Source organism: Hemicordylus capensis, chromosome 2 (genome assembly GCF_027244095.1).
Source record: "Hemicordylus capensis ecotype Gifberg chromosome 2, rHemCap1.1.pri, whole genome shotgun sequence".
Classification (NCBI taxonomy): domain Eukaryota; kingdom Metazoa; phylum Chordata; class Lepidosauria; order Squamata; family Cordylidae; genus Hemicordylus; species Hemicordylus capensis.
The window spans coordinates 186,637,366-186,664,109 of record NC_069658.1 but is presented as its reverse complement, the minus strand read 5'-3'; the positions used below and the strand labels follow the sequence as shown (position 1 = coordinate 186,664,109).

The 26,744-nt window shown below is 47.2% G+C and overlaps 1 protein-coding gene across 9 annotated transcripts in view; it reads left to right on the top strand.

Annotated features, from left to right (window-relative positions):
- The window catches only part of MAGIX (MAGI family member, X-linked), a 59,303-nt gene extending 34,209 nt beyond the window's left edge, over window positions 1-25,094 (top strand). For 6 of the 9 annotated variants that reach the window (XM_053300288.1, XM_053300286.1, XM_053300294.1 and 3 more), the window contains 6 exons: window positions 3,584-3,913; window positions 15,509-15,658; window positions 15,884-15,966; window positions 16,727-16,870; window positions 17,893-18,031; window positions 21,194-25,094. In XM_053300288.1, the coding sequence (XP_053156263.1) occupies window positions 3,584-3,913; window positions 15,509-15,658; window positions 15,884-15,966; window positions 16,727-16,870; window positions 17,893-18,031; window positions 21,194-21,705 (1,358 nt within the window). In that variant the 3' untranslated portion in view covers window positions 21,706-25,094. Of the gene's footprint in view, window positions 1-3,583; window positions 3,914-15,508; window positions 15,659-15,883; window positions 15,967-16,726; window positions 16,871-17,892; window positions 18,032-18,637; window positions 18,753-21,193 lie in introns of all 9 variants that reach the window. The other 3 variants (XM_053300289.1, XM_053300292.1, XM_053300293.1) reach the window with 3 other exon arrangements.
- The last annotated feature ends 1,650 nt before the right edge of the window (window positions 25,095-26,744 follow it).

Below are 26,744 nucleotides of genomic sequence, written 5' to 3'. Positions count from 1 at the left end.
GGGTCTAGAATCAGTTTCCTCCAAGACCACCTGGAGCTGAGAGGCCACCACCCTCTCAATTACCTTGTCCAGCCATGGGATGTTGGAAACAGGCCTATAATTGCTCAACTCTGAGGGATCTAATGCAGCCTTCTTTAGAAGAGGTCTAATTATTGCCTCTTTAAGACAAGGAGGCATCCTGCCCTCCCTCAAGAGAAGCATTTATGATTTCCTCCAGGCTGTTTACAACAACCTCCTTGCTAGATTGAACAAGCCATGTTGGACAAGGGTCAAGAGAACAAGCAGTAGGCCTCACCACTCCAAGCAGCTTGTCCACATCCTCAGGAGTCGCAAACTGGAACCAATCCAGTCGAATCACATAAGAGGAATTGTTGAGCACCTCCAGCTCAGACATCAAATTAATTGTGGAGTCTCCATCTAGGTCAGCCCGAATCAGAGAAATTTTATCTGCGAAAAACACATCACAGTGGGTAACTGATGACTCCAAATTCTGGTTCAAGGGGCAGGGGCAGATACTAATCTCCTCACAACCCTGAACAACTCCGCTGGACGTGAACTCGCAGAGGCAATACAGGCAGAAAAGAACTGCCTCTTTGCCGTACGTATTGTCTGAGCATAGATCTTTAGATGTGCTCTGTCGCAATCTGTCAGATTCGAGTCGAGTCTTCCTCCACTTGCGCTCCAGTCACCTACCTTGCCGCTTCAGCCCCCATAGATCTTCCGTATACCAAGGGGCCAAATTTGAAGCAGGTCAGAGGGGACGCTTGGAAGCAATCATGTCTACTGCCCTGGTGAGCAAGTTGTTCCAGTTCTCAACCAGGGCATCAACAGGATCATCAGCAAAGCCAACATTAATTCCCTCCAAGGCTTCTTGGAATCTTAGTGGATCCAGTAACCTCTTTGGGCGGACCATTCTAATAGGCCCCTCGCCCCTGCGAAGGTGGGAAGTGGTTGTAAGTCCAACCTTAACCAGATGGTGGTCCGTCCATGACAATGGGGAAATCACAGGAGTCCTCACCCATGGAGCACCACCCTGATCAGAGTAAAATACCAAATCAAGCGCGTGACCTGCAGTGTGTTGGTCCAGAGACCACTTGGGATAGGCCCATAGTTGTCATGGTTGCTATGAACTCCTGAGCTACCCTGGACAGATTAGTCCCAAAATGAACATTGAAGTCACCCAGCACCAAGAGTCTGGGAGACTCCAATGCAAGTTCTGCAACCAAGTCCGTGAGCTCAGTAAGGGATTCCGCTGGGCAGCGGGGCGATCAATACACCAACAGAAGTCACAATCTATCCCTTGTCCCCAAACTCAAGTACACACATTCAGTATGGCCTGATACCCGGACAGGGATCCTAGTAAGGGAGATGTTATCCTTATAGACCACAGCCACCCCACCTCCCCGCCCATGTCCCCTCACCGGCTCCTCTACAGAATATCCTGGAGGGAGAAGCTGGGACCAAACTGGACCACTAGCCTCCCCCAACCAAGTCTCAATAATACATACTAGGTCGGCCCCTTCATCCATGATCAAATCATGGATGATTTCAGATTTATTTTGGACTGACTTGGCATTACAGAGGAGCAGGGAAAAGCTATGTAGGTTGTTGGCGGTGCTCCCCGAGGTCAAAGAGCTGGCAGGACAGCCAGAAGGGGAGACACCTATTAAATTTCTGACTACCCTTCCCCTGGAACGGCCCACTGACCTGCCAACATTACTTCTTCTATTCCCCACCACCACCGAGATAGCTGCCCCATAGTCAACAAAGGTGCCCCCTGTCCCATCATCTCCAGACGAACCCAAGCACATTATAGCAACTTCAACCCAAGTCTAAAACAGCTTAAAACTAATTAACCAGAAGCCCCCTCACCCTCATTCTCCCCCGAAGTGGCTCCCTCGAAGGGGCGACCCCCTTTGGTGTCACCCCTTTGGTGGCAACCCTGCCACTGAAGGTAGGCTTTGAACCTCCTAAATGGCTAGTTTTTATTATCCTGCTGCTTATTTTAATTCTGAAGCAGCTTTATCAGTTTTTATTGTGAGCCGTATTTCAGGTGTCTCTTGTTGTATTCGTTTTTTAAAATCAAGATTATCATCAGCCATTTTATTTGTTTGTTTGTTTCATTTCTGTACCGCCACATATCGACATCTCGTAGTGGTTCACAAAGCAAATGTTGAGTATTTTATCATGGAAATAAAAAGTCTTATGAAAAGACATCAGTATTTTTACTAAATAAATAATAAAGAAACACAACAGCCCCCACACCACCCACAGCAGATACATAAAGTGTGGGAAGACACACCCTTTAAGAAGCTATGGACATGCTCTGGGGAGCTGTGGTTCCCCATCAGGAATGTGGGAATGTCTCCAGCATGTGTTCACAAGTGTTTAAGGATGTGCACCCATCATCCACACTTTGCAGTTTGCAGCAGGGAACACCCGTGTAACATGTGTGTTACTTTCTGATTATACAGAAAGTAGAGCTGAAGTGACTTAAAAAAATGCAGTTCAGTAGATTTTCATATTTTGCAGTCCAGCTTTTGATGTCAACATTTGACCCCAAAATTTCTCATTTGAGTTTCACAATCAGATTTTGCCATCAGTATTTGCAGTCTGAATGTTTTTTTGAGGGTGTGGGTTTTAACCTATTCAATGGGGTGTTTCCTGATGGGTTAAACAAATTGATGTTCATACAACATTTACCCAATCCTGCTGTATATCGGTTGTTAGATATTTTAAAATACTGCAAACTGCTGCTGCATACCAGCTGCCAGTTACTATCAAATCACTGACTGGTACTGTCTGTCTGCCAGCTCCTGAAAAGATCATTGGATGATAAATGCTGATGTGGAACATCAAATATTCACTGAATATTTGAACACATCCAGAGGATAATGATCTGAAGGCACATGATGCAGTAACCTTGCTGAAGCTAAGCAGGTCTGGGTACGCTCACTGCCTGGATGAAAGATTTTCTGGTAACCCTCTTATATAGTAAGACAGTTCATATGATCATAATTAGGGTAGGAGAAGCCTCCTCCCCTAATTCAGGAGCTGTGTTTGTTTTGTGGTTGAGTGTGAGTAAAAAACAAGGTTGGAGGTGCCGTCATGTGCTAAGCAGCAGCTGTGGCAGAGGGCTTTTCCTTCAACCTTGTTAAAGACGAGGGAGCCCTCCAACCCAGCTGCTGCTTAGCACACACTATTGCTGAAATTTGCAGAGGAGAATTTTGGAGGTGCCGTTCATTCCAGCTCTAACGGAAAGGTCCTCTTTCAAAGTGGCTATGAGGATTACTGTTGTTGTTTTTTAAGCTGTAGTTTGCTTTTCCTAAAGACCTGCCAAATTGGCAGAGCGAAAAGACACACACACACACAATTATAATGACACAAGTGTAAATAAACCAAAGTATAAAACTCTGTACTGCCCTAATAGCTAGAAGTGGGTGTACGGGCTTGGGAGAGGAGGGAGCTGCCAAGTACTCCAGTTCTCCCAGAGGCCATTGTGGTACATAACAGAGTTTGAAAGTTTTGTGGATGGGAGGTCAAGTCAGTAATATTCAGTCCTCATACCCTCTTTCTCCCACAGGTCATCACTCCCGGAGACACCCCCAGGAGAACTGCACTTTCAGACGGGAACACCTCTTGCACGACCCCACCCACAATAAAGGAGTTCCTCAAGCCATTCCTAACCCTTGGGGAGGTCCTGCAGGTGACACTTTGGCTGTGACCAGTTTTGTGGGCCCTGAGCCCCGGGATGTACTTGTGTGCCCTGCTCGCTGTTCCCAGAGGCTGAGGCGGCCCCGGCCAGCAGGTGGGGTTGGGGAGCCCACAGGAAGTGTTGATGGTCCCAAAGAAGAATATGGATGCAGCAGTGGTATCACCATAGCAACAGATGGCGGTGGAGCTGGGAGAGCAGGTGAGACTGTGGTAGAGAGAAGCATGGTCTCGGGGAGGGAAAAACTCTGTGTCCCTTGTCTTCAAAATTTCTAGTCAATTATAAGCTTTAAACAGATTCTATATATTTGTGCAGCATGTTTTAATCTTTGTGGATGCTCTGCGGTCTCACATTGAGAACTCTGCATGCTCAGGCCAACTGTGGAAACTTCTAGCGTTCAAATAAGTGTGAGCACTTTCCTCTCCCCTTACGGTTTTATTCACTGCACCTCATGCCAAGATGAGCACGCCTTCTTCTTCATGTTTATCTTTGCTCTCCAAAGACAAGATATTTGGTGTTGAATGTTGAAGAGAAAATAATTGTTTTACGACAGGTTTTTAATACAGTTATAAAGCATTTATTTGCTATTTTTGACATTTTTATTCAATGATGTGATTCTATAGAACCCTCATGGTGACTCACAAAGATGTCATAAAACAATGCAAAACAAACATTAAAAAAAAAACCAAAAACCTAAAAAGCAGCTACCATAGAAAACTAACTCAGCCTTCTTTCCTTCCCCAGCAACCAAAAGATTGCTGGAATCAAAAGGGTTTTTATCTTTATTTATTTAAGAAAATCAGCTTAAAAGTTTGTTGTTGTTTTTTAAAGAGCTAGCCTGCTGAGCTTCTCTGGGCAGAGGGTTCAATAATGAGGGTGTCACTGCTGAGAATGCCTTATTTCTTGACCCGGGGTTGCTAACCTGAGGCTTTCCATCTTTTCTTGGACTACAACTCCCATCATCCCAGTTGTAATGTATTGCAACTGGGGATGATGGGACTTAAAAGCTACCAACAACTGGAGATCCTCAGGTTGTCCTTGCCTACCTTATCCCCATCAATCTGTGTGTTGATGAAGCAGGGGTCAGAGCAGGGCCACATCCAAAGATCTATGCTTATTGTGTGGTGGTAAAGGCAGAAGAAAAGAGGGAGGTAGGAGGCAGTACAAGTATAGGACTAGGAACTGTGGGGAGAGATGCAGACAACATAAATACTATTCAGTGGTAATGCTGAAGATGCCATTTGATTTGCAAGCCTGCACCTCTCAGAATTTTGGGGCATGACCTTGAGTACAGAAACTTGTTATTCTGTTTCAGGAAGCTAATAATCTATAACGAAACCCATGATGCAGCTGAATAAGCAGATGATTCATTCAATCTTTCTGCTTTCCCTTTTTTGAGGGGAAGGGATAAAAATAATAATGCCTACCAATGGCATCATAATAATAGTAGTAAAAATAATAAATACTGCCATCAATATGCATGACACTTTAAAGCGAATAAGAGGAGACCTCTCTGCCCTGAGCAGCGTACATTCTAAAATTTGGCAAAGGAAAGGCTGAAGAGCAGGGGGGGAATCACGCACTGCATTGTAAGCATGGCGGGAGCACATGAGAAATCAGAACCTTCCCATCTCTGGCTGTTTTTCGCAACTTTAAAAAATGCACCTATTTTATCAGGCTCTTTAGTTTATAAAGTTTTAAAGTCTTATTGATGATTATTTTAATTTGTTTTATATTATTTAAGGTTCTTTTTGTTGGTTTTTAATCGTAAACCGGCCAGAGATTCTGTATGGGGCGGTATACAACAAATATGATAGGTAAGATAAGTAAATAACCAGGATCCCTTTAGGAAATCCATGAGAGTTAATTAACATCGATACAAATTGTAGTGTTCCTCTGACTTCTGCTCCTCTGACTTCTGTCTGGAAGGAAAAAATTATAGTTCGTGTCTGATCATTTGAAGAAGCCCTTGTTCTGTCTCCCACGCTGCCTTGTATCTGGGACACTGGAAAAGGAAGTGCCTCAAAGAGAGAGAGAGAGAGAGAGCGAGCTCCGCGGCTGAGAGTGGAGTAACCAGGAACTCTCCATAGACCCAGAACAACTTGTTCCTCCTGGCTCTGAACAGGTTAAGCCTCAGTCACTCCATCCCCTCCCCTAAAAGCCCTTGGCTTATCAGCCCAAGCCTTCTTGTGCGGAGGAATTCCTGAGAGGGAGCCGGCGCAGGAGAGGGTCGCTGCTGGGGGGGAAAGCGATCCGTGGAGGTGGGTGGGGTGGGGAATCACCCCACTCTCACCCCCCTGCTTGCTGCCCGCCCACCCCGCCGCTATCGACACCGAAAATGTTTGAACAAGTTCAAACCTTCCTGCGTCACATCCAGGACTTCAAACGTAAATATCTACCTCTTGCCGCCGCTTCTGCTTTGTAGTTGATGCGGGGAGGAGTTTCTGCCCCACAGAAAGTGGGGAAAGGCATATGCTTCCCTTCAAAAGGGATAATGGGTGGAACTGGAATGTTGAGGGAGGGCTTTTGGTTTGTTGGGGGAGATATAGGTAAGAGAAGGCAAGGAAATAATGTTGGGGCGCGGGTAGTCTGTATGACTGTATGCTGGTCAAGCTGGAGATTGGTATGTGTGTGATCTCTATCAGCCGTGACTCAAAGCCAATTGCCTTCAGCTGTGCGCGGTTTGGTTTTCGCCAGAAGAAACTTTGTTTCTCTGGAGGTGGGCGTTGGGTGGGATGAAGATGTTGTGAGGCCATGCAGCAGCAGACACTGTGGGTCTGAGGGTGCTGGCTGAAATGGTATATGTTGTACACTAGGGTGAAGGGTGAGGGTGTTATGTGGACCCAATTTTTTTTTTAATTGTTTGTCCTAGAGGTTAGGGCTATTGTTGCACAACTGAGTTTTTAAATTTTTAAAAAAGTGTGTGTGTGTGTTTGGGGGTGGTGGTGTTTGTATTTCTTATTTCAGCTGCTTGAATGTAAGCCCCACATCAGTTAGAATACACGTTTGTTTGAAATATGGGTCACTTCTGTTTTTTTAACAACTTTCACAAGCAATCTAAAAAGATTGGACTGAAAAGGCATTGTTCACATTACCTGTGACGGAGCTGTGTAGATGAGAAAAGTGCCCAGTCTTGTTGGCAGCTCTAGAGAACCTCATTAATGTGAAGTGGTAGGAGGGATATGTGAATGTGTCTTGGGATATACGAAGGATCTGTGTGTGCTTGAGAAAGAGGCTCAGAGTTGGAGAAGCTCAGGTGTGTGTGTGTCTGTGTACACCCTCTCCAGTGCCCCAGCTGAGTTAAGTATTCAGGCTCTGGCAGGTAAACATTGACTACAATAAACATGTAAATTGTTGGGGCACCTACATCATGTGGGAGCGGAAAGAGAATTTTTGGTGTGCATGCTTCCCTGTCAGGTGATGTTCTGGTTCTCATTGTTTGTAAGTGGGAAGAAGAACTAGAATCCTCTGAGGATGTGCAGGTGGAGAGTTTATTCTATAATTTTTATAGATCAGATTTTATCATTTTATAAGGCAGATTTTATAAATCAGAGACTGCTGATCATATTCACAAGAACAGATGTCACCACAGTCAGGTACTTCTGAAGGGTTGACTTGAGGTCAGATGGTTTCCTTTTCTCATCTGGAGTACCATATTTATGTCTTATTATTTTTAGTATGCTCTCCAGGGGTGCAGTTCTCCTCTAAATATTTGAGGAGTTTCCCCCTTGTTTTACTGCACTTCTCCTACCATATCTAGCCACCCATATCTTCACTTCCCACCACCCCAAATTGTCTTTCCTCTCCCACACAAACAATGTAAGTGGGGAGCTGCTCCTCAAGCTCTCACTTGTAGCAGTAGGCTCCATATAAACTGTTTCACACAAAGATGTGCAATCAGACTGTTACTGCTGTCAGATTTGAATGCACTGAGATGAGAGTTCTCCAAGCAGGCTTTACTGTGAGTTTTTTTGCAAGGCTTTACTGCAAACTCAGAATTATTCTAAAAACCCGACGCAAAAAGTTTTTTTTAAAAACCCTTAATATAAATTGGGCTGCACTCTAACATGCACTAAAAAAACCCCACACCTGAATTGTGTGTGAAGTGCTCTCTAATAGCTCGCAGGGACTTTGGGGTAAATCTGCCCAATATGTGAGCATACACCCTCCATTCCAGAGGAGATGTGAGCTAAAGGACTTTAAAAGCCCTGTGTGAAAAACTTCCTGGTTTTGGATTCAGCTCCCCCGCACCAAAGGTGAACAGCACAATCAAAACTAGCAACTATCTGTAGAGGACCTGCTCCAATAAGAGTCATGCATAGTGTTGCTGGATGCAAAGTTGTGTATCCTGCACAACACCCTTTCACATCCATGGACTTTATCTAGGAAGGGGATTAACTTGCAGAATCCTACTTCCATGTGTAGGTCACTCTTGCTGTATCAAGATATATGTGTCCAGGTTGCTGGTGCACATTCGATTAATTTATACCTGATGCTAGAGTTACCTAATAGCTATGTCTTATCTGGGTGATGTGATGCTGTTTGTGTTGCTTTGAAATTGAATGTTGTCATTGTGCTGAAATCTGAAATTCTGCTCTTGCACAGCTCAAAGCTGAAACATACGTATACCTCATCAAGCATCCTTGAGTCTCTCTCCTGTAGATGGTGTGCACATCTGTGGAAGACAGAAATGCTGTTTTTAAATGTGCTTGTATTAGATTTTTTTATTCAGTTAATGGCTGTGCAGGAAGGTGATGTTACATTCCAACCTTTCTGCACTTTTAGCCTACTTTCTGAAAGGAAGAAAGCTTATGAAATCACCATGTCTGTGTGCCGATATGTGATGTGTTCCCCACCTAATAACTTTTGCATTTGCAGTCTGATACAAACGAGATTCACAGCTCATGGGAGCAGGGCTCTAGGGAACCCTGACTAGTTTTGTTTTTTGCAACCTAGGCATTTTTCACACAGCAGGCTTTACCACACATTTACTGCGAGGCTTTACGGCAAGTTCAAAGTTGCCAAAAAAAACACCTCAATGCAAAACGTGGATTTTTTTACCTTGGATATTTACATTGCAGAGTCTGGGGGCAGCAACAGAGAAGGCCCTGTCCCAAGTGCACGACAGCTGAGCCTCCCTCATTGTCGGCACTTGGAGCAGAGCCCCCTCAGATGACCTCGCTGAGCGGCCAGCAACCCTTGGGAGCAGGCGGTCCCTCAGTTATCCCGGGCCCAAACCGTTAAGGGCTTTAAAGGTCAAAACCAGCACCTTGAATTGGCCCCAGATACAAACTGGCAGCCAGTGCAACTCTTTCAGAATGGGTGTGATGCGCTCGCATCGGGCAGCTCCGGATAAAACCCTAGCTGCCGCTTTTTGCACTAGCTGCAGTTTCCGAACATTCTTCAAGGGCAGCCACACGTAGAGCGCGTTACAGTAATCCAGCCGTGGTGTGACTAAGGCATGGGTAACTGTGGCCAGATCTGCCTTCTCGAGAAAGGGATGCAGCTGGCGCACTAGCCGAAGATGTGCAAAGGCACCCCTGGCCACCGCCTCCACCTAAGCTTCCAAAAGCAGAGCCAGGTCCAGTAGTACCCCCAAGCTACGTACTTGCTCCTTCAAGGGAAGTGCAACCCCATCCAGAACCGGTAAAATCTCCTCATCCCGATTGGCTCTCCTACTGACCAACAGTACCTCCATCTTGTCTGGATTCAATTTCAGTTTATTAGCCCATATCCAACCCATCACAGCCTCCAGCCCCTGATTCAGAACATCCACCGCCTCCCTAGGATCAGGTGACAAGGAGAGATAGAACTGAGTGTCATCCGCATATTGCTGACAACTCAGGCCAAGTCCCCGGATGACCTCTCCCAGCGGCTTCATGTAGATGTTAAACAGCATGGGGGACAAGACCGAACCCTGTGGGACCCCACAGGCCCATGGCCACGGAGCCGAGCAGTAGTCCCCCAGCACCACCTTCTGGACCCTTCCCTCAAGAAAGGACCGGAACCACTGCAACACAGTACCTCCGATTCCCATACTCGAGAGGCGGCCCAGAAGGATACCATGGTCGATGGTATCGAACGCCGCCAAGAGGTCCAGCAGAACCAACAGGGATGCACTCCCCATTTAGTTCCTGGAGTAGGTCATCCACTAGAGCGACCAAGGCAATCTCAGTCCCATACCCGGGGCAGAAGCCAGATTGAAAAGGGTCCAGATAATCCGTATCATCCAAGACCCTCTGCAGCTGGGACGCCACCACACGCTCTATCACCTTGCCCCAAAAGGGCAAGTTAGAGACTGGACTGTAATTGTCCAGGTTGGAGGGATCAAGGGAGGACTTTTTAAATAATGGTCTTACCACTGCCTCCTTGAGGCACGATGGCATCCTGCCCTCCCTTAATGAAGCATTAATAGTCACCTCCAACCATCTACCTGTACCCTCCCTGGCAGCTTTTATTAGCCATGAAGGGCAAGGGTCAAGAGCGCACGATGTCGCCCGCACACTGCCCAGGATCTTGTCCACATCCTCAGGCCGCACTAACTGAAAAGAATCCAACACAATGGGACCAGATGGGACCAGAAGCACGTCTGCCAGAACTGCCAAAACTCTGGAGATATAAATCAGGCTACACTATTAACAATGAAAAACCCAAATTGTGTGTGAAGTGCTCCCCATAGCTCATAGGTACTTCGGGGTAAATCTGGCCGATATGTGAATGCACACCCTCCATTCCAGAGGAGATGTGAGCTAAAAGCCCTGTGTGAAAAAAGCCCTGGAAGCTTTTCACAGGGGGCTTTTGAAGCCCTTTAACTTGCATCTCCTCCAGAATAGAGAGGGAGGGTCTTCACATATCAGCTAGATTTTTTCATCAGGGAGGTGCTCAATTTGTCCCAGCAGCACTTAAATTATTTTTAGCTAAATCCTGTCCTTAGATGTTGTAAGGATCGCAGTTGGGTCTGTATGCTAATTTTGCAGCTTTGGAGGTTGTTCAGACAAAGTTTTTTAAGATCTATTTTGCAGACCCCTAGATGCGTCCCAAATGTGATCCTGAGGCTGGAAGCTGGTATTCCTAGAGTAGCGGCCCGGGTGTGGCTTTCCATTTTAAGTTACTGGCTGAAGTTACATTTCTTTCCTACAGGCCTTGCTCACCTTGCCCTTATGGATAGTTTTAACTCATGTTAGAAATCATCAGTTTCTTGTAAATGAAGCCTTTATGGCTTTAGCTTAGATGTCCTGCTGAAGATGGGATTCATCCGTGCAAGTTTGGCACTATAACAACGGATCTATGATATGGAGACTCAAATTGATCGGTCTTTAATCCCCAAGGAAGTTGGGGGAGGGCTACAGCCCTGTAACAATGAACTTGCAAGTTATTTAGATAAACATACAATTGCTAAATACTGCAGGATGTTCACGTTGGTCCAATTTAATGTATTACCTTTGGCTGATTTGGAGGGTAGGTTCAGAAGGATTCCTAAAGAACAGAGACTGTGCCTGTGTGATTCTGGAGAGCGGGAATTGATTTTTCACATTTTACTTTACTGTTCCTTTTACAGGGACTTTTATTGCTCTGCTACTGGTTGATTATCCAGGGCATACAGACATATTTTATGTTAATTACTTGCTTTCTTATCAGAAGGAGGTGATAATGACTAATGTGCAAAGTTCTGTGTGGTGGCTAGGAAAGTTAGGCATCAGATAATAGACCAGCTCATGTAACTTGGGTTTTATTTGGGGCATTATACCAAACTACTGTAAGCACTGTTGATTCTTATTTGTACATATGTTTTGAATTCTGCTCTCTGACCGTAAATAAACTTGACTTGACTATTGGCTAGATTTACCCTGAAGTTCCTGCGAGTTATTGGGGAACAGTTCACACACAATTTGGGTTTGCCACTATGCATTAGCGTATAACTCGATTTATATCTGGGGTAAAAGAATCCACTATTTGTGTCGGGTTTTTTGGGAAAACTTTGTTTAGTCAAGCCTCCCTGTACACTCGCTGTTAATCCTGCTGTGCATAAAAGCCCCTGGTGACCACCCAAATTAGAACACCACCCCTTTGTAACTCTTGTGTTAATAGTTAACAGATAGTTAACAAACCTAATTCACAGATGGTGGTCTCTGCATTAACTGGAGGGGTTGTGTGACACCTCAAGTGGTAAAAATGTGACTGGCAGTAATGTGCATTAACAGAAACAGGAGGAGACTCCCAAGTAATAATTAAAGTGTTTTAGAATATATGTCTGATTTTGGCCTCCTTCTTTCCAATGGGGTTTGTGCAGGAGACCTTCCTAGTGAATTTCACCACATGTTAATTAGTGGGAGTTGCAACCCTTTGAATTTTCCACTTCAGGCACCCAAATGCCCTGGATTGGCCCTGAGAAGCAGAAGCTGTAGCACATGGGGGCAGAGAGAGACAGAGGGGACCAAGTTTCAGGAGGGGTCACCCAACACCAGAAGCAGATAGTGGGGACAGGCCGAGGCTCTGTAGGACTTGTGGGGCTTCTAAAGGAAGGAAGGTGGAGACCTGACAGCAGCCATAGCACAGCTAAGCACTCTTATATCCCCAAAGCAAGCTTGAGAACTGCCAGAACTGCAGAAAGGGGAATTTAAAGGATGGTTAACACTATAGTAGACCACTTTGACTTGGATTGGTCTACTGTGCTACTGCTGTGAATGGCCTCAAATTATCATTTCTCTTCTCCAATAGGAACCTTTGGGAGAGTGAACAGCCCTGGGGTGGACTCACTCATCTCAGCTCCTCAAGCCTGAGTGGTTCCTTCCAGGTTCTGAATTTGATCATTCATCCTGATTGATTGATTGATTAAGTGCTGTCAAGTCGGTGTCAACTCTTAGTGACCACATAGATAGATTCTCTCCAGCATGATCTGTCTTCAGTGTGGCCTCTAAGGTCTCTCAGTAATGCATTCATTGCTGTTGTAATCAAGTCCATCCACCTTGCTTCTGGTTGTCCTCTTCTTCTCTTTCCTTCAACTTTTCCAAGCATTATGGACTTCTCAAGGGAGCTTGAGAATGTGTTGCATAATGTGTCCAAAGTACGATAGTTTGAGCCTGGTCATGTGTGCCTTGAGTGAAAATTCTGGATTGATTTGTTCTGTGATCCATTTGTTTGTTTTCCTGGCTGTCCATGGTATCCTCAAATGTCTTCTCCAGCACCAAAGTTCAAAAGTGTCAATGCTTTTTTCTATCTTGCTTCTTCAAAGTCCAGCTTTCGCATCCATAGAGTGTAATGGGAAAAACCATTGCGTATTTTAATCTTTGTAGGTATAGAGACGTCATGGCATCTAAATATCCTTTCCAAGGCCTTCATGGCAACCCTACCAAGTGCTAGTCTGAAGTGTATTTCTTGACTGCTGGATCCTTTACAGATGACGGTTGATCCTAAAAGGCAGAAGCTACCCACCACTTCAGTGTCTTCATTATCAATTCTGAGGCTGGTTTGTCATTAGTTTTGTAATCATCCTGCTCCTTAGAAATTTCTTTAGGGAGTTCCTCTCAGGAACCTTCCAAATGGAGGGCTTTATTGCGCTTACATCCATAGGCTTCTAGATTGAACTGCATGCAGAAGAGAAATGGAGTCTCCACATGCAGCAGTTCTCTTGGGGGAGTTTTTTGGAACTCATGCTACTACTGTATTTACCTGAATCCCAGACTAGTTTTTCCCCCAAGTTCTTTGCTGTTAGAAATTGTGAGGTTGTCTTAAATTCAGAGTTCTCTTCCTTTTGGGTTCATACAGGAAGAATCTGTATTTAACCTCTGTTTTTAATGGGGGTCATCTTAAAGTTGGGTAAATGTATTGTATTTGGGTAAATACTTGTATAGTATTTACAAATGTCTAATATTTGAGTACGTCTTGTAACTTGGTTGAATATGGTATTTTCCCAATTGCACTAGGGGGCAAAATGTTACCATTTGGTTGTCTCTACCTCCCCATGACCCCACTGTCCTTCCTATTATCCCCAACTCCCCACCAAGCCTGTCTGTATTAAAATTTTTAATTCTGTTGGTGTGTACATTCAGTTTAGCACACTTCTGCTTTATTGAACTTTCCCCACATCTTCCCCCACCCCCTGCCCTTCTGCCAAGACTCCCGTGGAACTTAGAACAAAAGAAACAAAACAATGTTTTGATGTGGTTTTAAGGGTCTCCTGGTTCTCTGGACATTGCTGCTGATCCTTAATTAGGCACTTCCTGAAGTAGTTTCCTCCCACCTGATCATTCCCCTTTGATGACTTGGCTGCAGTTCTATACACACTTTCCTGGGAACAAGTCCCACTGAATATAGTGGGGACTGACTTCTCAATAAACATGCAGAGGTTGTACTCTTGAGACTGCCATTTCCTCCTTTTGAGAAAAGTTTCATGTTAAATTGCCGCTCTTGCACTCTTTTGAATACTTTTCTAAAAATTACAATGTGGTTGGGGGTGGCGGCACAATAAAGGAGCAGAGGAGGAGGAGGTTGGTAAATCAGGCTCTTGTGGCCTGCCCGGGAGAGCATGGAGTGTGTGATGGCCATCTGTGGCACACTTCACGTTTTGTGGGTTGACGTTGCCATTTAAATCTTGAAGCAGTCAGGACAGGAACATTAAAAGAAACAAAACCTCTGTCTGAATGGTTGTGGAGCCCTATTTCTTTCCCCAAAACTCATGGTTCCTGTCCCCCACCAGTGCCATATTTAGGCACAAGCTAAGTAAGCTACAACTTAGGGCCTAACATTATACAAAAATGTGGATAGAAAAAGAATGACTAAATGTTCAGGTTTTACATAATGTATTTTCATTTAGAGGTGTTTCTAATGCAAATAGGCTTCTTGCAAGCTAACTGCTTTTGTTAGATTATTAGTTTTCTGTTGCATCTTTGCCAAGTAAAAACAAAGCTCTATTATTTCTGTTTTCATTGCTCTTTTTGTTCATAGCATTACAATTGAGGTGTGGGGGGTGGGGTGGGGTTAATGCTATAGGGTCTTTTAAGCTTGATATAGGTTAGGGCCTCACTAGCATGTCATAATCTGGCCCTGTCTCATCCCTTGCCTTCTTGGGAGGAAGTCTCATTAACAACGAGACTTATTTCAGAGTAAACATGACTGGGTGCAGGATTCTATTCTTAAAATTAAAGACAAGGGGGCAAAAGATCATAACAGTTAAAACTGGCCTCCGTTGTTTTTTTTAAAGGGAGGGTTTTGGTTTTGGATAGTTTTGTTTAAAAAAAGAAGGAACAGCAAAGGGCTGTGACTAGAAATAAAGTGGGGAGAAAGCCGAAGGTGCTCTCAGGTGTGGAAGAGGGATAAGTGCCCTTTGGAACCAACCTTGTAAGGTGTCACCACCTGTGCAGAAAACCACGCTGCCTCAGATCCAGACAAATTTAGCCATGGTCCATCTACACTGTTCCTCATTGTGCAAGTTGTTTTGCTGGCATTCTAGCATTTTCAAGTCGAGATAAGTGAAGTCTTAAAAGAAATGGCATGTCAAGGGGGTAGGGCTTCTCTTTTGTGGGATGTAGAACACATCGTCTGGATTGCCTGCAAAATCACCTTCAACCATGAGTGTTTATGAAGGAACAAACCATCATCCAGAAGGGCGTTCAGACTGCACGCCTGGCAGACTCATGGGTCATGCGTCCTCATGGCATAAAATCCTAATGTCGTCATCGGAGGAAGGGGGCCGCTCCACAACTGTGTTACTGGGTGAAGGAGGCTGTTTTTCTAAAGAGTAAAAGGCCATGCTTTTCCCCATCCACACCTCCTGATCCGTCTGCTTTCTGCTCCCAGCCAGCTCCCTGTTGCCCCATCAGGAAGAGGGCCCCTCCCATCAGGAAGATGGCGGACTCTTAGCCCGGTTGTCGCATGGTGACGTTGGGGGCATCTTTCGGCAGGCAGGGAGCCGAGTGCGAATGAGGGTCCGTAATCGCAAGGATGCAGGTAAATGGCTGCAAGGAGCATTTGGAGGGACAGAAAAAGGAGTAAAGAAGCCTGGATGATGAGAGGGGGGCAGAAAATGGGGTTTCCTGCTCACTGGGAAGGGAAGCCAGGGGCACGAGAGAGCAAAAAGAGCAGGCACTGGGGGGAATGGAGCACAGAGGGAAGGAGAACAGGAGCAGCTGAGAGTACCTGCTCCTCATGCTGATTCTCCCCATTTGCTTCCAGGAGTTTCCAGCGATTTGAACACGGCTGATATTGAAGTGGGTGAAGGTCACCGGAGCCCCACCTACCGCCCTCCTCAGCCCCAGGTATTACAGTCAGGGAACGGACAGTCGGGGATCCTTGAAGAGGGAGGAAGAATTTGGGCACAAGAGTTAGAAGGGAGGGTGGGCAGATTCAGGTAGCAAGAGATCAGAGAGCCAGGAAGCGCCACCAGGGCCTTGAGTCAGGCTGGGCCTAGCTGACCGGCCTGTTCTCCAGACAAAGGCTAGCACTGTAGCCCTTTTCCTGCTCCATCCCTCAAGCTTAACCCCTATTCCCCTTCCCACCCCAAGACCGGGTCACAGCACTGTGCCTCTTGCCCTCTCTGGTCTATGATGACCATCTCCTCCATTTTTTAAACCCACTATGGTTGCCTTAAGCAATAAAGGGGGAATGATCAGGACAAACACCTAATCTGTCTGTTGGCCCCCTGAGAGCCAGTGTTGGTGGTGGAAATGCAGAGATACTTCAGGATTCAGTTTGGAGATCAGGATATTTGCCTACATGACCATGCCCACTAATGATGTATAAGGGAAAGAAAGATCCATAAGGTAGTTACAGGGGAGCTGAGGGAAAGGGAGGGGCATTGCTCAAACAAGGAGTTGTGTGAGCCTCCACAATCCAAGGCAGTATATCTCTGGTCAGCAGGAACTGAGAGTTGATGGCTGACACCATTATGCCTGCTTGTGAGCTCCTAGAGGCATCTAGCTGGGTGGCTCTTGGTCTTACCTAGCAAGGTAATTCTTATGGGTGCTTTTCTTTTTTAAAGTCTTACTCCCTGGTTTGTGGTCTCTCTCTACTCCAAAGGAGACTGGTAAATACTCCGTGGAATTGCTGCGAGGACCCAATGGCTTTGGCTTCAGCTTGAGAGGTGGAAGTGAATATAACATGGACATCTATGTCTTGGCCCTCATGGATGGTGGACCAGCCCAGCAATGTGGCAAGATCCGGGTATGTGATTCTCCCAGGAACACACAAAGAGAGAAGGAGAGCATGTGTGTGAAAAGGGGCAGTGTCCAAAACAAACAAACAAACAAGAGGCAGCGAAGAGCAGGGTTCTGAGACACAGCAAATGCAACCGAGCTCTCCTCTGATACCCCTGATTCTAGGACTACCAGCTTTTCGACCAGCCCCTCTGGCTGTGCCTGTAACAACACCTTGATGTGTAGAAGCTTCACTTGCTAAATCTTGTAAGCAGACCACAGTCAAGGGCATAGCAGCAGGGACTGGTTGACAATTTGGCAATTTCCATGAGTCAACCTTGTCCCTGCTGCTCACTGTCAGTCCTACTCCTCATTCCCGGTCTGACTTGTTTGTCTAGCATATGGCATATCACATCTATGATCTAGACAGGCCTGTACATAGGAAGCTGCCTATTAGGCCACTGATAGCTCAGGCCTGCTCAACTTAGGCTCCCCCAGCTGTTTTTAGACTACAACTCCCATAACCCCCAGCCACAGTGGCCAATAGCCAGGGATTATGGGAGTTGTAGGCCAATGTCTGCAGGAGGGCCGAAGTTGAGCAGCCCTGCTTCTACACAGAGATGCATCTAGGTAATCATAGAGCCTAGACCTTAAGGCTTTTGGAGACACCCCCCAAGCCCACCTTCACACAGTACTTTTAACACATTTTTAATGTGACCACACCACCTGGGACAGACTAAAAAGGATCTAGGCCCCCCCCAGGGGGTGTGGAGGCCCTGGACTTTGGCCCTTAAGTCCAGGGGTGATCGCGCCTCTGGCTCTACACTCACGGGCAGTGGCTTCTAGCCGGAGTCTCTCCCAGCTCTAGCTGGAGATGCCGGGACTCGAACCTGGGACGTTCTGCATGCCAAGCAGATGCTCTTCCCCTGAGCTGCGTCCCCCTCTCTAGATCAGCGTTTCCTTACCAGAGCCTTGTGCACGTCCAAGCCCCTCATCACAGCCCCTTTATATGGAAGCGGGTTTTATACTAAAATGCTGTGGTGGTGATAGGTGAGCGACCAGCTGATGGAGATCAATGGAGAGCCTACTTTGGGGATGACGCATGCGCAGGCCGTGGAGCACATCCGCAGTGGGGGGAGCCGGATCCACCTGGTGCTGAAGAGGGGCAACGGCTTCGTTCCCGACTATGGTAGGTCCCTGCCCCTTCTCTCCTCCTCCTCCTTGCTGTTCTCACTTCTGTTACAGTAGAGGTAGTCAGGCTCAAACTGATCCACTGCTCACTCAGCACAGCAGAATAATCCTGGCCAAAATGGGAGGGCCTTGTGTGATATTTTGTTGGATCTCAGAGGGAAATAGGATGGCTATTTCCGGCGCCGCTCTGACAGCTCTTCCCTAACTCCTAAGCAAAGGAGAGGAGGCAGCCCATAGTTAATCCCACTGTCTCAAGAGAAGTGGTTTAACACCCATACGGATAGATCTTGTAATAAAATTCCCCACAAATGTATCCTCCCCAGTCCCCTCCTTTTTGGAGGGTTTTGCAGAGAGGCAGATTCTGGGCCTTCAATATTCACCCCTCTCTCCTCTTCTCTTTTCTTTCCCGCCCCGTCGTCCTTCGTCCGTCTGACCCTCCGTACACCACCCCCCACCCACCCGTGGTGCTGTCTGATCCCCCCTCTGCCTAATATGTGCCACCCTTGCCTTAACCTTTCTGGTCTGTGATGGATTCATTCCCCACCCGACCTGGTCTCTGCTGGCCTCGTAACTTCCCTGTCACTTCCTGCCTCCCCCTCCCAAGTCTCCATCTGTCTCCGCCCCACAGGGCAGCCGCTGGCCAGTCTGGCTCTCTGCGTGACCAACTCCCCCCGGGGGGAGCCCTGCTTCTGCCTCGTGGGACGGGTCGAGCATAAATGGTGGGTGCTGCCCAGCCCCCAGTTGGACCCACTGAATCACCCAGACCAGTCTTCATTTCTCCTTTAGTCTCCCAGGGAACCTGTCTTAACATTTCCTGCAGGTGGTAGGGGGAGCTTCCGAATCTCATTCTCTGTGAGGAGGAGATCCTGCTGGAGCCACCCCTCCCCGCTTTACGTTCACAGTCCCCTGACTCCTCTCCATGTTAAGACCCTTTCCCAGTCCCCTTGCTCTCTTTTGTCTCCCCCCAACAGCATCCTGATGAATCTTCTCCTCTAGCCAAAGCTGGGTGTATTCTGCAATTCTGCACAAGCACAGGAAAGTATGGTGGCATCAGGGGCAGAGTGGGGTGGAAAATAAGCCGCAGGTGTGGTTTGGTCTCAGACTTCCCCTTCTGCCCTGGCTGCCTTGCTATGCCTCGCCTCGCCCCACCGCTGCATTAACCCCTGGCGCGCAGGCTGGTTGCTGGGTCCCCTAACCTGGCAAATGATTGGCCGGTGCACCTGGGGTTAACGTGGCGGGAGAAGAGCGGGAACAAGCTGCACCTGTGGCTCCTTTTCCACCACCACCCATCCCACCTGGATGGGCTGCCACTGACAGGAAAGGAGTAGAATTTGATACTGGCTGCACATCTCAGCCATGTGAGAAGCTCAGGGTGGAGACTGATGTGATGTTTTTACAGCAATGGTGCATTATTTGGACGTTCTCTCACTGTGGACAGTCCAAGTGTATCTTTCCTCTCCAAGGCTGAACTCTGCAAATGTCAGCTCTGCATATTTGTAGCAGAAGCCAACTATGGATAGGGCCGATTGGCTGACACCTGAGTTGTCCTAAAGCCATTCCCGCCCCCGCTCCCATCCCCATAGTTATTTTGCACTCTTTAAAGAGAGAGAGAGTGTGTAATAAGGAGTGAATCAACATATATGCTGTTTTACCAAAATGTTTCTGAGGCAAACAACTTTCTTGAAGCATGGGGAGGAGAAAGACTGCCAGCTGAAACAATGTACAATTTGCTGGTAATCTGTATATCTAAGAAGTTCAGTTGCAAATCCAGACTCACATCATGGCTAAAGGATCCACTAAGAATCCTCTTTTAATATTACATCTGTCTTCACCCCTGGCTTTCTTTTTCTTTTTTTTATGTAAGATTCAAACCCTTAGTACTGTCTGGAAGGTCTGCTTTAAAGAGTGTTGGCAAGGCTTAGTCAAATCTTCAAAGCCACCCAAGTTTCAGTAGGCTCTCCAGTGCTCAGGGAACAGGACTTTGGCGCCCTGAATAGCTAATTGGTTCCTCAGAAGCCAACTAAATGATGCACTCTAAATATGCAAATTTGCAGAATTATACAAGTCTCAAAGTTCAGCTTTTTTTGGTGCAGAATTGTGGGGGGCCCCCTTTTTTGTGCCCATAGCCACCATAGCCTACTGTCCCTTCCTCCAGTTACCTCCCTCACTTCACATTCCTCATTGGTTCATTTAGTACTCCTCCTTCACATATTAGCACATTATGGTCTCATGTCTGTCATGCTAGATTGCCCCAACCTACACCCACTGACACTTGCCATACCCATCTAGAACCTCCAACCTCTCGCAACCTCCCAACAACCCAGCAAGGTCCAACCACTAGCCTGATTTAACACTGGCCTTGTAGATCCCCAATTTGGGAGGGAAGTTTGGTGGGATCCTTACTGGAGTCCCCAGAGTTGGGAAGGAAGCCTAGAATTGTAGTCATGAGGATGCTCAGAACTCTCTCCTCCTGCACGACTGAATCCATTTCCATTGGAGAGAGGCTTTCTTGGGTGGGGTTGGGGGACCTTCCAGAGGATAGATCCCTGAGTGTGATAGAACTAATCTGGGGTGGTTTCCCAGAGACTAGATCTACTCTGGAGATTAAAGAAAGATTGCAGAAAGGTCCTCTTGGGATATCTCAGGAAGGAGCAGATCCCCCTAAGGCAGGGGGTAGGCAGCCTCGGCTCTCAAGCTGTCCCCAGCCACAATAAATCGATTCAGCAGCAGCTGGAGAGCCCAGGTTGCCTACCCATCCCTTAAGGCTTCAGAGGCAAGAATCATACAGAAACATCCTGGGGTGTATACCAGCCAATTAATATTTTACTGGTCCGACTAGTCAAACCGTGTTCAGCCAGGCATCCAGCAGTGTGTTTTGAGAAAGCCTGTAGACTCCAGATACTTCCAGGCCCCATGCCTGACCTGGCCGCTTCCTTCCTGACTCCACCCCAGCAGACACGGCTTGCCCTGCCCCTGCCTAGAATGCTAGCATTTTAAAAACCAAACGCTGGTAAGACTCCTTGCAGGCAGTGTGTGTGGTTTGGGGTGAGGTTTGTTTTTGTTTTCCTGTCGAATCTGTGCCTCCACCCGCCCCTGCCCTGTCTACAGGATTGCTTCAAGGCCTAATGTCTCTTGTTCTATCCACCCCTCTTTTTCCTAGACCGCGAGTACAGCCAGAGTCCTGCCAAGTTGCAGCAGGTTCCAGAGGCTGAGGACAAAGCCAGACACCGGCACCGGAGACCAAACCTGCCTGAGGACCCTCTGTATCAGGGACAGACCCTCTGTGATGGGGGCGGCCGGGAGGCATCGCCCAGTAGCAAGCAGCAGCTCCCCAAAACCCGGGTGCACCAGAGCTCTGCCAAGGCTCAGTCTAGCCGGGTGCACCAGAGCTCCACCAAGGCTCAGGGGAAAGAAGAGGACGACGGGGAAGGGGGCTGGAGATGTCAGCAGCAAGGGAAGAATGTGGAGGGTGCAGGCGAGAGTTGCAAGCTCCTCTCCCCCAGGCCAAGCAGAAAATTGCGCTCAGACCTGGTCCCGGGGCCCTGGCTTGTCCCCAGTAAGGAACGCCTGTCCCGAGCCCTGTGGGGTGTCTGCATGGGGCAGGGGGAGGAGGAGGAGCAGAAGGGTGATGCGGGGAGAGGGAAGGGCATGGAGGTGAAGAGGCGGAGTTAGACCTAGCTGCACCAAGTGCGGTGCCGCCATGTTGAGAACTACTCAGTGCCTGGGGCAATGGCACTGTCCACCCCCATCTGGACTATGCAATATGATTTTCCTTTTCCTTTCCTTTTTCTTCTTTTTTTGCTTTTTGCCCTCTCCCTCATTCATACTATGCAACAATGATTTTCATTTTGTTCTCCCCACTCTCACCTCCCATCCATACTATGCAATGGCAATCTTCACAGCTCCCCCCCGCCCACCGCACTCTGTCTGCTCACTGTCACCCTCTTTCGGATTGCACAATGGCATTTTCTATTTGGCTGCTGCTAGCCCCCATCCTACTCCAAGGACCACTCTGCTAACGTCGTTTTCATAGCCTTCCATCCTTAATGGGCTGCAGCCTTCTAGTGCGGTGCTTTTCAAACCACATTCCTTGGAGCATCAGAAGTTTATTGGGGGATTCTTCCATGAGAAGATCAGTCATGGTGGACAAGTTGCCTCGGGGTGGCCCTTCCAAGAGGCAGGGTGAGGTGGTCTCATCAAGTGGCAGCCTCCTTATCTGCTGCTGGGCTGGTTATGAAAAGGGGCAGGAAGTGGGAAAGGAGAGGAGGAAAGGGCAGTGGAGTACTGTAGATGCTGTAGCCCTTTTCTCATGTCCTCTTCCACTCTCTCCTCCTCCTTATAACTAGTGCAGTAGCACAGCAAGGAGGATGCAGGGGAGGGCCTACGTGCCATGGCAATTACCGACACAAAGGAAGAGGAGGAGGCAAAGTTGTGTGCACGCAAGCAGGGGAGTATTTGGTGGAGGGAGAGAAAGAGGGATGGGCAGGTGTGCATGCCAAGAGGTGGCATTTGGTGCCCTGCCTCTCATACTGGAGTCTTGGGCTGCCACAGCTTGTCCACAATTACCCATCTTCTCCTGGTATGCAGAGTTGCAGAAGAGGAGTGAGCGTGGACTCTACAGACGGCTTTCACTTTGTACTAGACCAAACAGACCAGAATGACTCTTGACACAAACTGAAGATGAATTTTACAACTTGCCCAGAATCCTCTGCAACACACAGGAATTCCATGACAGACACGCAGAGGTTCTTCACCTATTCAGTGTGGAAAGGATTCCCTGAGGCTAGAGAGCTGGAAAGCCACTTGTCCAGCACAGAGTTTTGAACTTTCTTGATTCAAGGAGCCCTTGCCACAATGAGTCACCTACTGAGGAACCTCAGAGCATCTGCTCCAGATTCCTTGCATGTTGCAGAGGATTCTGGGGCATATTTTAAGATATGAAAATGCATGAAACTGAGCCTTGCTGTCACCTCAGAGGAACTGGAAATGCATCCCTGGAACATACCCCAAACTTCCTTGCAATTGCACTTCATAGGAACATAGGAAGCTGCCTTATGCCAAATCAGACCATTGGTCCATCTAGCTCAGTAGGCTGGCAGTGGCTTCTCCAAGGCCGCAGGCGGGAGTCTCTCCCAGCCCTATCTGGATCATGCTGCCAGGGAGGGAACTGGAATAATATCTTACAGTGCTCACACAAGTAGGCTCCCATTCAAATGCAAACCAGGATGGACCCTGCTTAGCAAAGGGGACAATGCATGCTTGCTACCACAAGACCAGCTTTCCTGAAATGAAACCTGTCTGGTAAATGAAGACCAGTAGTGGGTGAGTAAGCTGCCCTTCAGGGAAGCTTGTCTGCCGTAGCTGAACTTCTTGAAGAACCCTTGGAGGAGTTTGGGAGGAACCTGAGGATGCCCTGGGGCATAGTTTGAAAACCACCATGCTGATGTCCCTTCTGGCCTCACCTTCCAAGACTATGCAGCAACACATTCCACACTGCTGCAGCACATCTTATACGAAGTATATGCACATCTTACACGGCCCAGTGGCAATGTCCATTCTTCTCTCTCCTCTTTTCCCTGGAGTTGTGTATGGTCCACCATGTCTTGAGCCTTTCCACTCCATTGGTGCCTCAAGCCACCCCAGACTACCCACAAGCTGCTGCCCCTTTTCCTGCCCAGTCCCCCAGAATGCAGTGGTGTCCTTCACTCTGCTAGTGCCAACCACAGCCTGCATGAGAGCTGTCATGTGCTAAAAACAAACAGACCCACAGACTTATGCCAGATGGGGATACATATGGATGATCAGCGGAGCTGTGTACTTCTGTGCCATGTGCACACAGACATGCCAACCCATGCCATGACACTGGGAATTGTACAGAGATTATTTTTGTTTATTTGCAAGAGAGAACATTCTGTTCCCAGCAAACAATTACAGCTTCTCCCAATCATTCACAGCATGTTCCTGTGAATGATCATAGTCTTGACCTACCTTGCTTCCTGCTGTGCTGAAAAGGCAGAGCAATGTGGAATTACTGTTGGCAAAGGATTGTGGGATAAAGAAGTGAGATGGCACACCTCTTGCTTCTCCTCAGCAGGTGGTGGTATGTGATGAAGGGGAGGGGGGGAATTACAACTTAAATTTCTTGCTACCACCCTTTATAAAAAAAACCAAAACTAACAAAACTTGTTGCTTCCTCTCAGATCTCCTGCTTACCTCTGCACAGATGCTACACAGTGTATGCAGGGGAAGGGCAAAACTAGGGCACAGAGGCAAAAAGTGTGCCATGTGCCTCTGCCTTCAGGATTCATGTGCATTGCATGCTGTGTGGAAACATGAACTGGTGTCTGATGTGCATGTGTCCACAGTGGGCATTTGGAGAAACATTTGGCCACACTTACGTTTTACACAGTTTGCGGGAGGGGCAGTGTCACCTACATGGACACATGTAAGCCAAACCCAAGCATGTCTGTGACACATCTGGGAAGCCCAGCCTGGTTGCTGTCAGAAGGCCTGGCACTTATCTAGCAGACGAGTCCCAGAAGTTGTCTATCGTGCAGTACTCCCATCAGCTCTTGTAAAGAGGTGCTGGGTCTAAATCTGCCTGGAAGCCACATCCTTGTACCTAGATGGCCTGTTACCTATTCTCAGGTGTAATTAGGAGATCGGCTGTCCCACAGGTGAGGAGAAAGACACACTTCACATGCTCAGAGGCACGTTATAGCCTTCCCACAGTTCCAAGCCATGCATAATGTGGGTATCTGGGGCTCCATGGTCCAATATGGTGAGCCCTACCCAAAATGAAGTCCTGAAGTTGTTTCTTCTCCTGTTCTAGCTCTGAAAGCAACCTGCCTGTAGGGTGACCAGATACAACAGGCAGGGCTCCTGTACTTTGAAGAATTGTGCAAGTGCATTTTGGGAGCCTTTTCATTGGGAGATGGAAATGACTGCAACATGAGAAGCTGTTTCAGGCATGCCCAGCAGTGACGTTATGCAATAGAAATGATTTTTTTTTAAAAAAACCGTACAATCTATACATTAAAGGATTCTGATTTTTTTAATGATGTTTTTGGTTTGCTTACCTTTGTTTCCCTCAGACCCTCTATCATTAATTAGGCTGCTTGCCCTTTTTTAGGATTAGCACATCAGCTATTATTTCTGGAAAATGTGTTGTAAACCGCTGTAAAACTCATGGGATAGATGGGCTGTGCACATCATGCTCTAGGCATGTGCAGCAACTGGTGAGAAGTCCATCCTCATTATCATCAGCAAATACGTCCAGCTAGCTCAGTGGGATCCCCAGATTAACACTTGGGGGGTGCACTTCCAGATTTGCGTCTGTATTGCTATGCACACAAAGGGCTGTTTCCATCCATGCACAGATCAACCTCGCTGGATTAGGGTGATGAGCTTTTTTACTGCAGGAACCCAGTATTTCATTGCATGTAGCCATCCTACCAGGCCATTCAAGCCTAGCTGGGTGTGTTCCTCTTGGTGAAAGCTTGACACTAGTCTTCATATTGAGCTGTGTATTTTCCAAGATTTGGCACAAATATGAGGGCGGGGGTGGGTGGGGAGGTAACAGCCCCAGACTCTCAACTTTAACTTAAAACAAAGCTTCTAGCCCTTAAGACTACAAAAATAGGCTTATGAGTGTGGTGGCAAATAGCTAATGACATTTCAAAAGTCAAAGGAGAAAGATTTCCAGTAATCAGCCTGTGGTTTCACCTCCCCAAAATACTTTCCTATTCACATGAACAGATGAGTAATCTATAATGGAAATTATGCCCATTTCACATAATTTGTATGGGACACAAGTCCAACTTTGCTTGATACAGAATTTAGACTGCGGGATTATTACTATTTGTTCAAAGGCATACTCAACCCCGCACATATATAATTATGTGCACACCCACCCCTGTAGAATAGGCTCAGACACGGATGGACAAGGTGCTAGCTAAAGCAGCAAGACTGTGCCTCTTAGCAAGAGACGTCCCGTTTATGCCTTCACAACTTCTGGGGTAGACATTTTCCTGGAACTGAGACCTGGCTCAGATTAAACCCTGCTTGTAAGAACCCAAAGCAACAAATTGCAGCGTGCGTGTTATATGCAGCGACTGTTTCAAAAACTTTTTTGCTCTCCTAGTAGAATCAAAAACATTGCTTCTCCTTTGTGTTCTATATGATGAGCAGCATAACAGTAAACCACCTCAAAAGGTCAAGAACTGCAAGGGTAGTTCCAGAAAGGGCACAAGCTGCCCCCCCACCCGACAAATAGCTTGTCCCCAACTCTTTTTCAGAAATCTAGTATGTGGGGCACAGCTTGCCCCTTCTGTGCCCCACCACTGCCACTGAAAAATTGACCAGAAGATTATTTTCGTAGATGCCTGTCACTTGACTTCCTCCCCTTTACAATGGAGTCTATGCCCTAGGCAGCCAATGGAGATCTGTAGGTGCTTGAACTTGTTCCCTGGAATACAGCCAGAGGATGAACTACTAAGCTGCTGCTCCTGTGTGCTCCTCCAAAATGCAGGCAGTAACTCTCCCAGATGTTTGCATAGCCAAGGCAGATACCCATGAAACATCAGCATCCTAGGCAGTTGTCTAGTTTATTATTATTATTATTATTATTATTATTATTATTATTACATTTATATCCCACTTTTCCTCCAAGGAGCCCAGAGTGGTGTACTACATACTTCGGTTTCTATTTC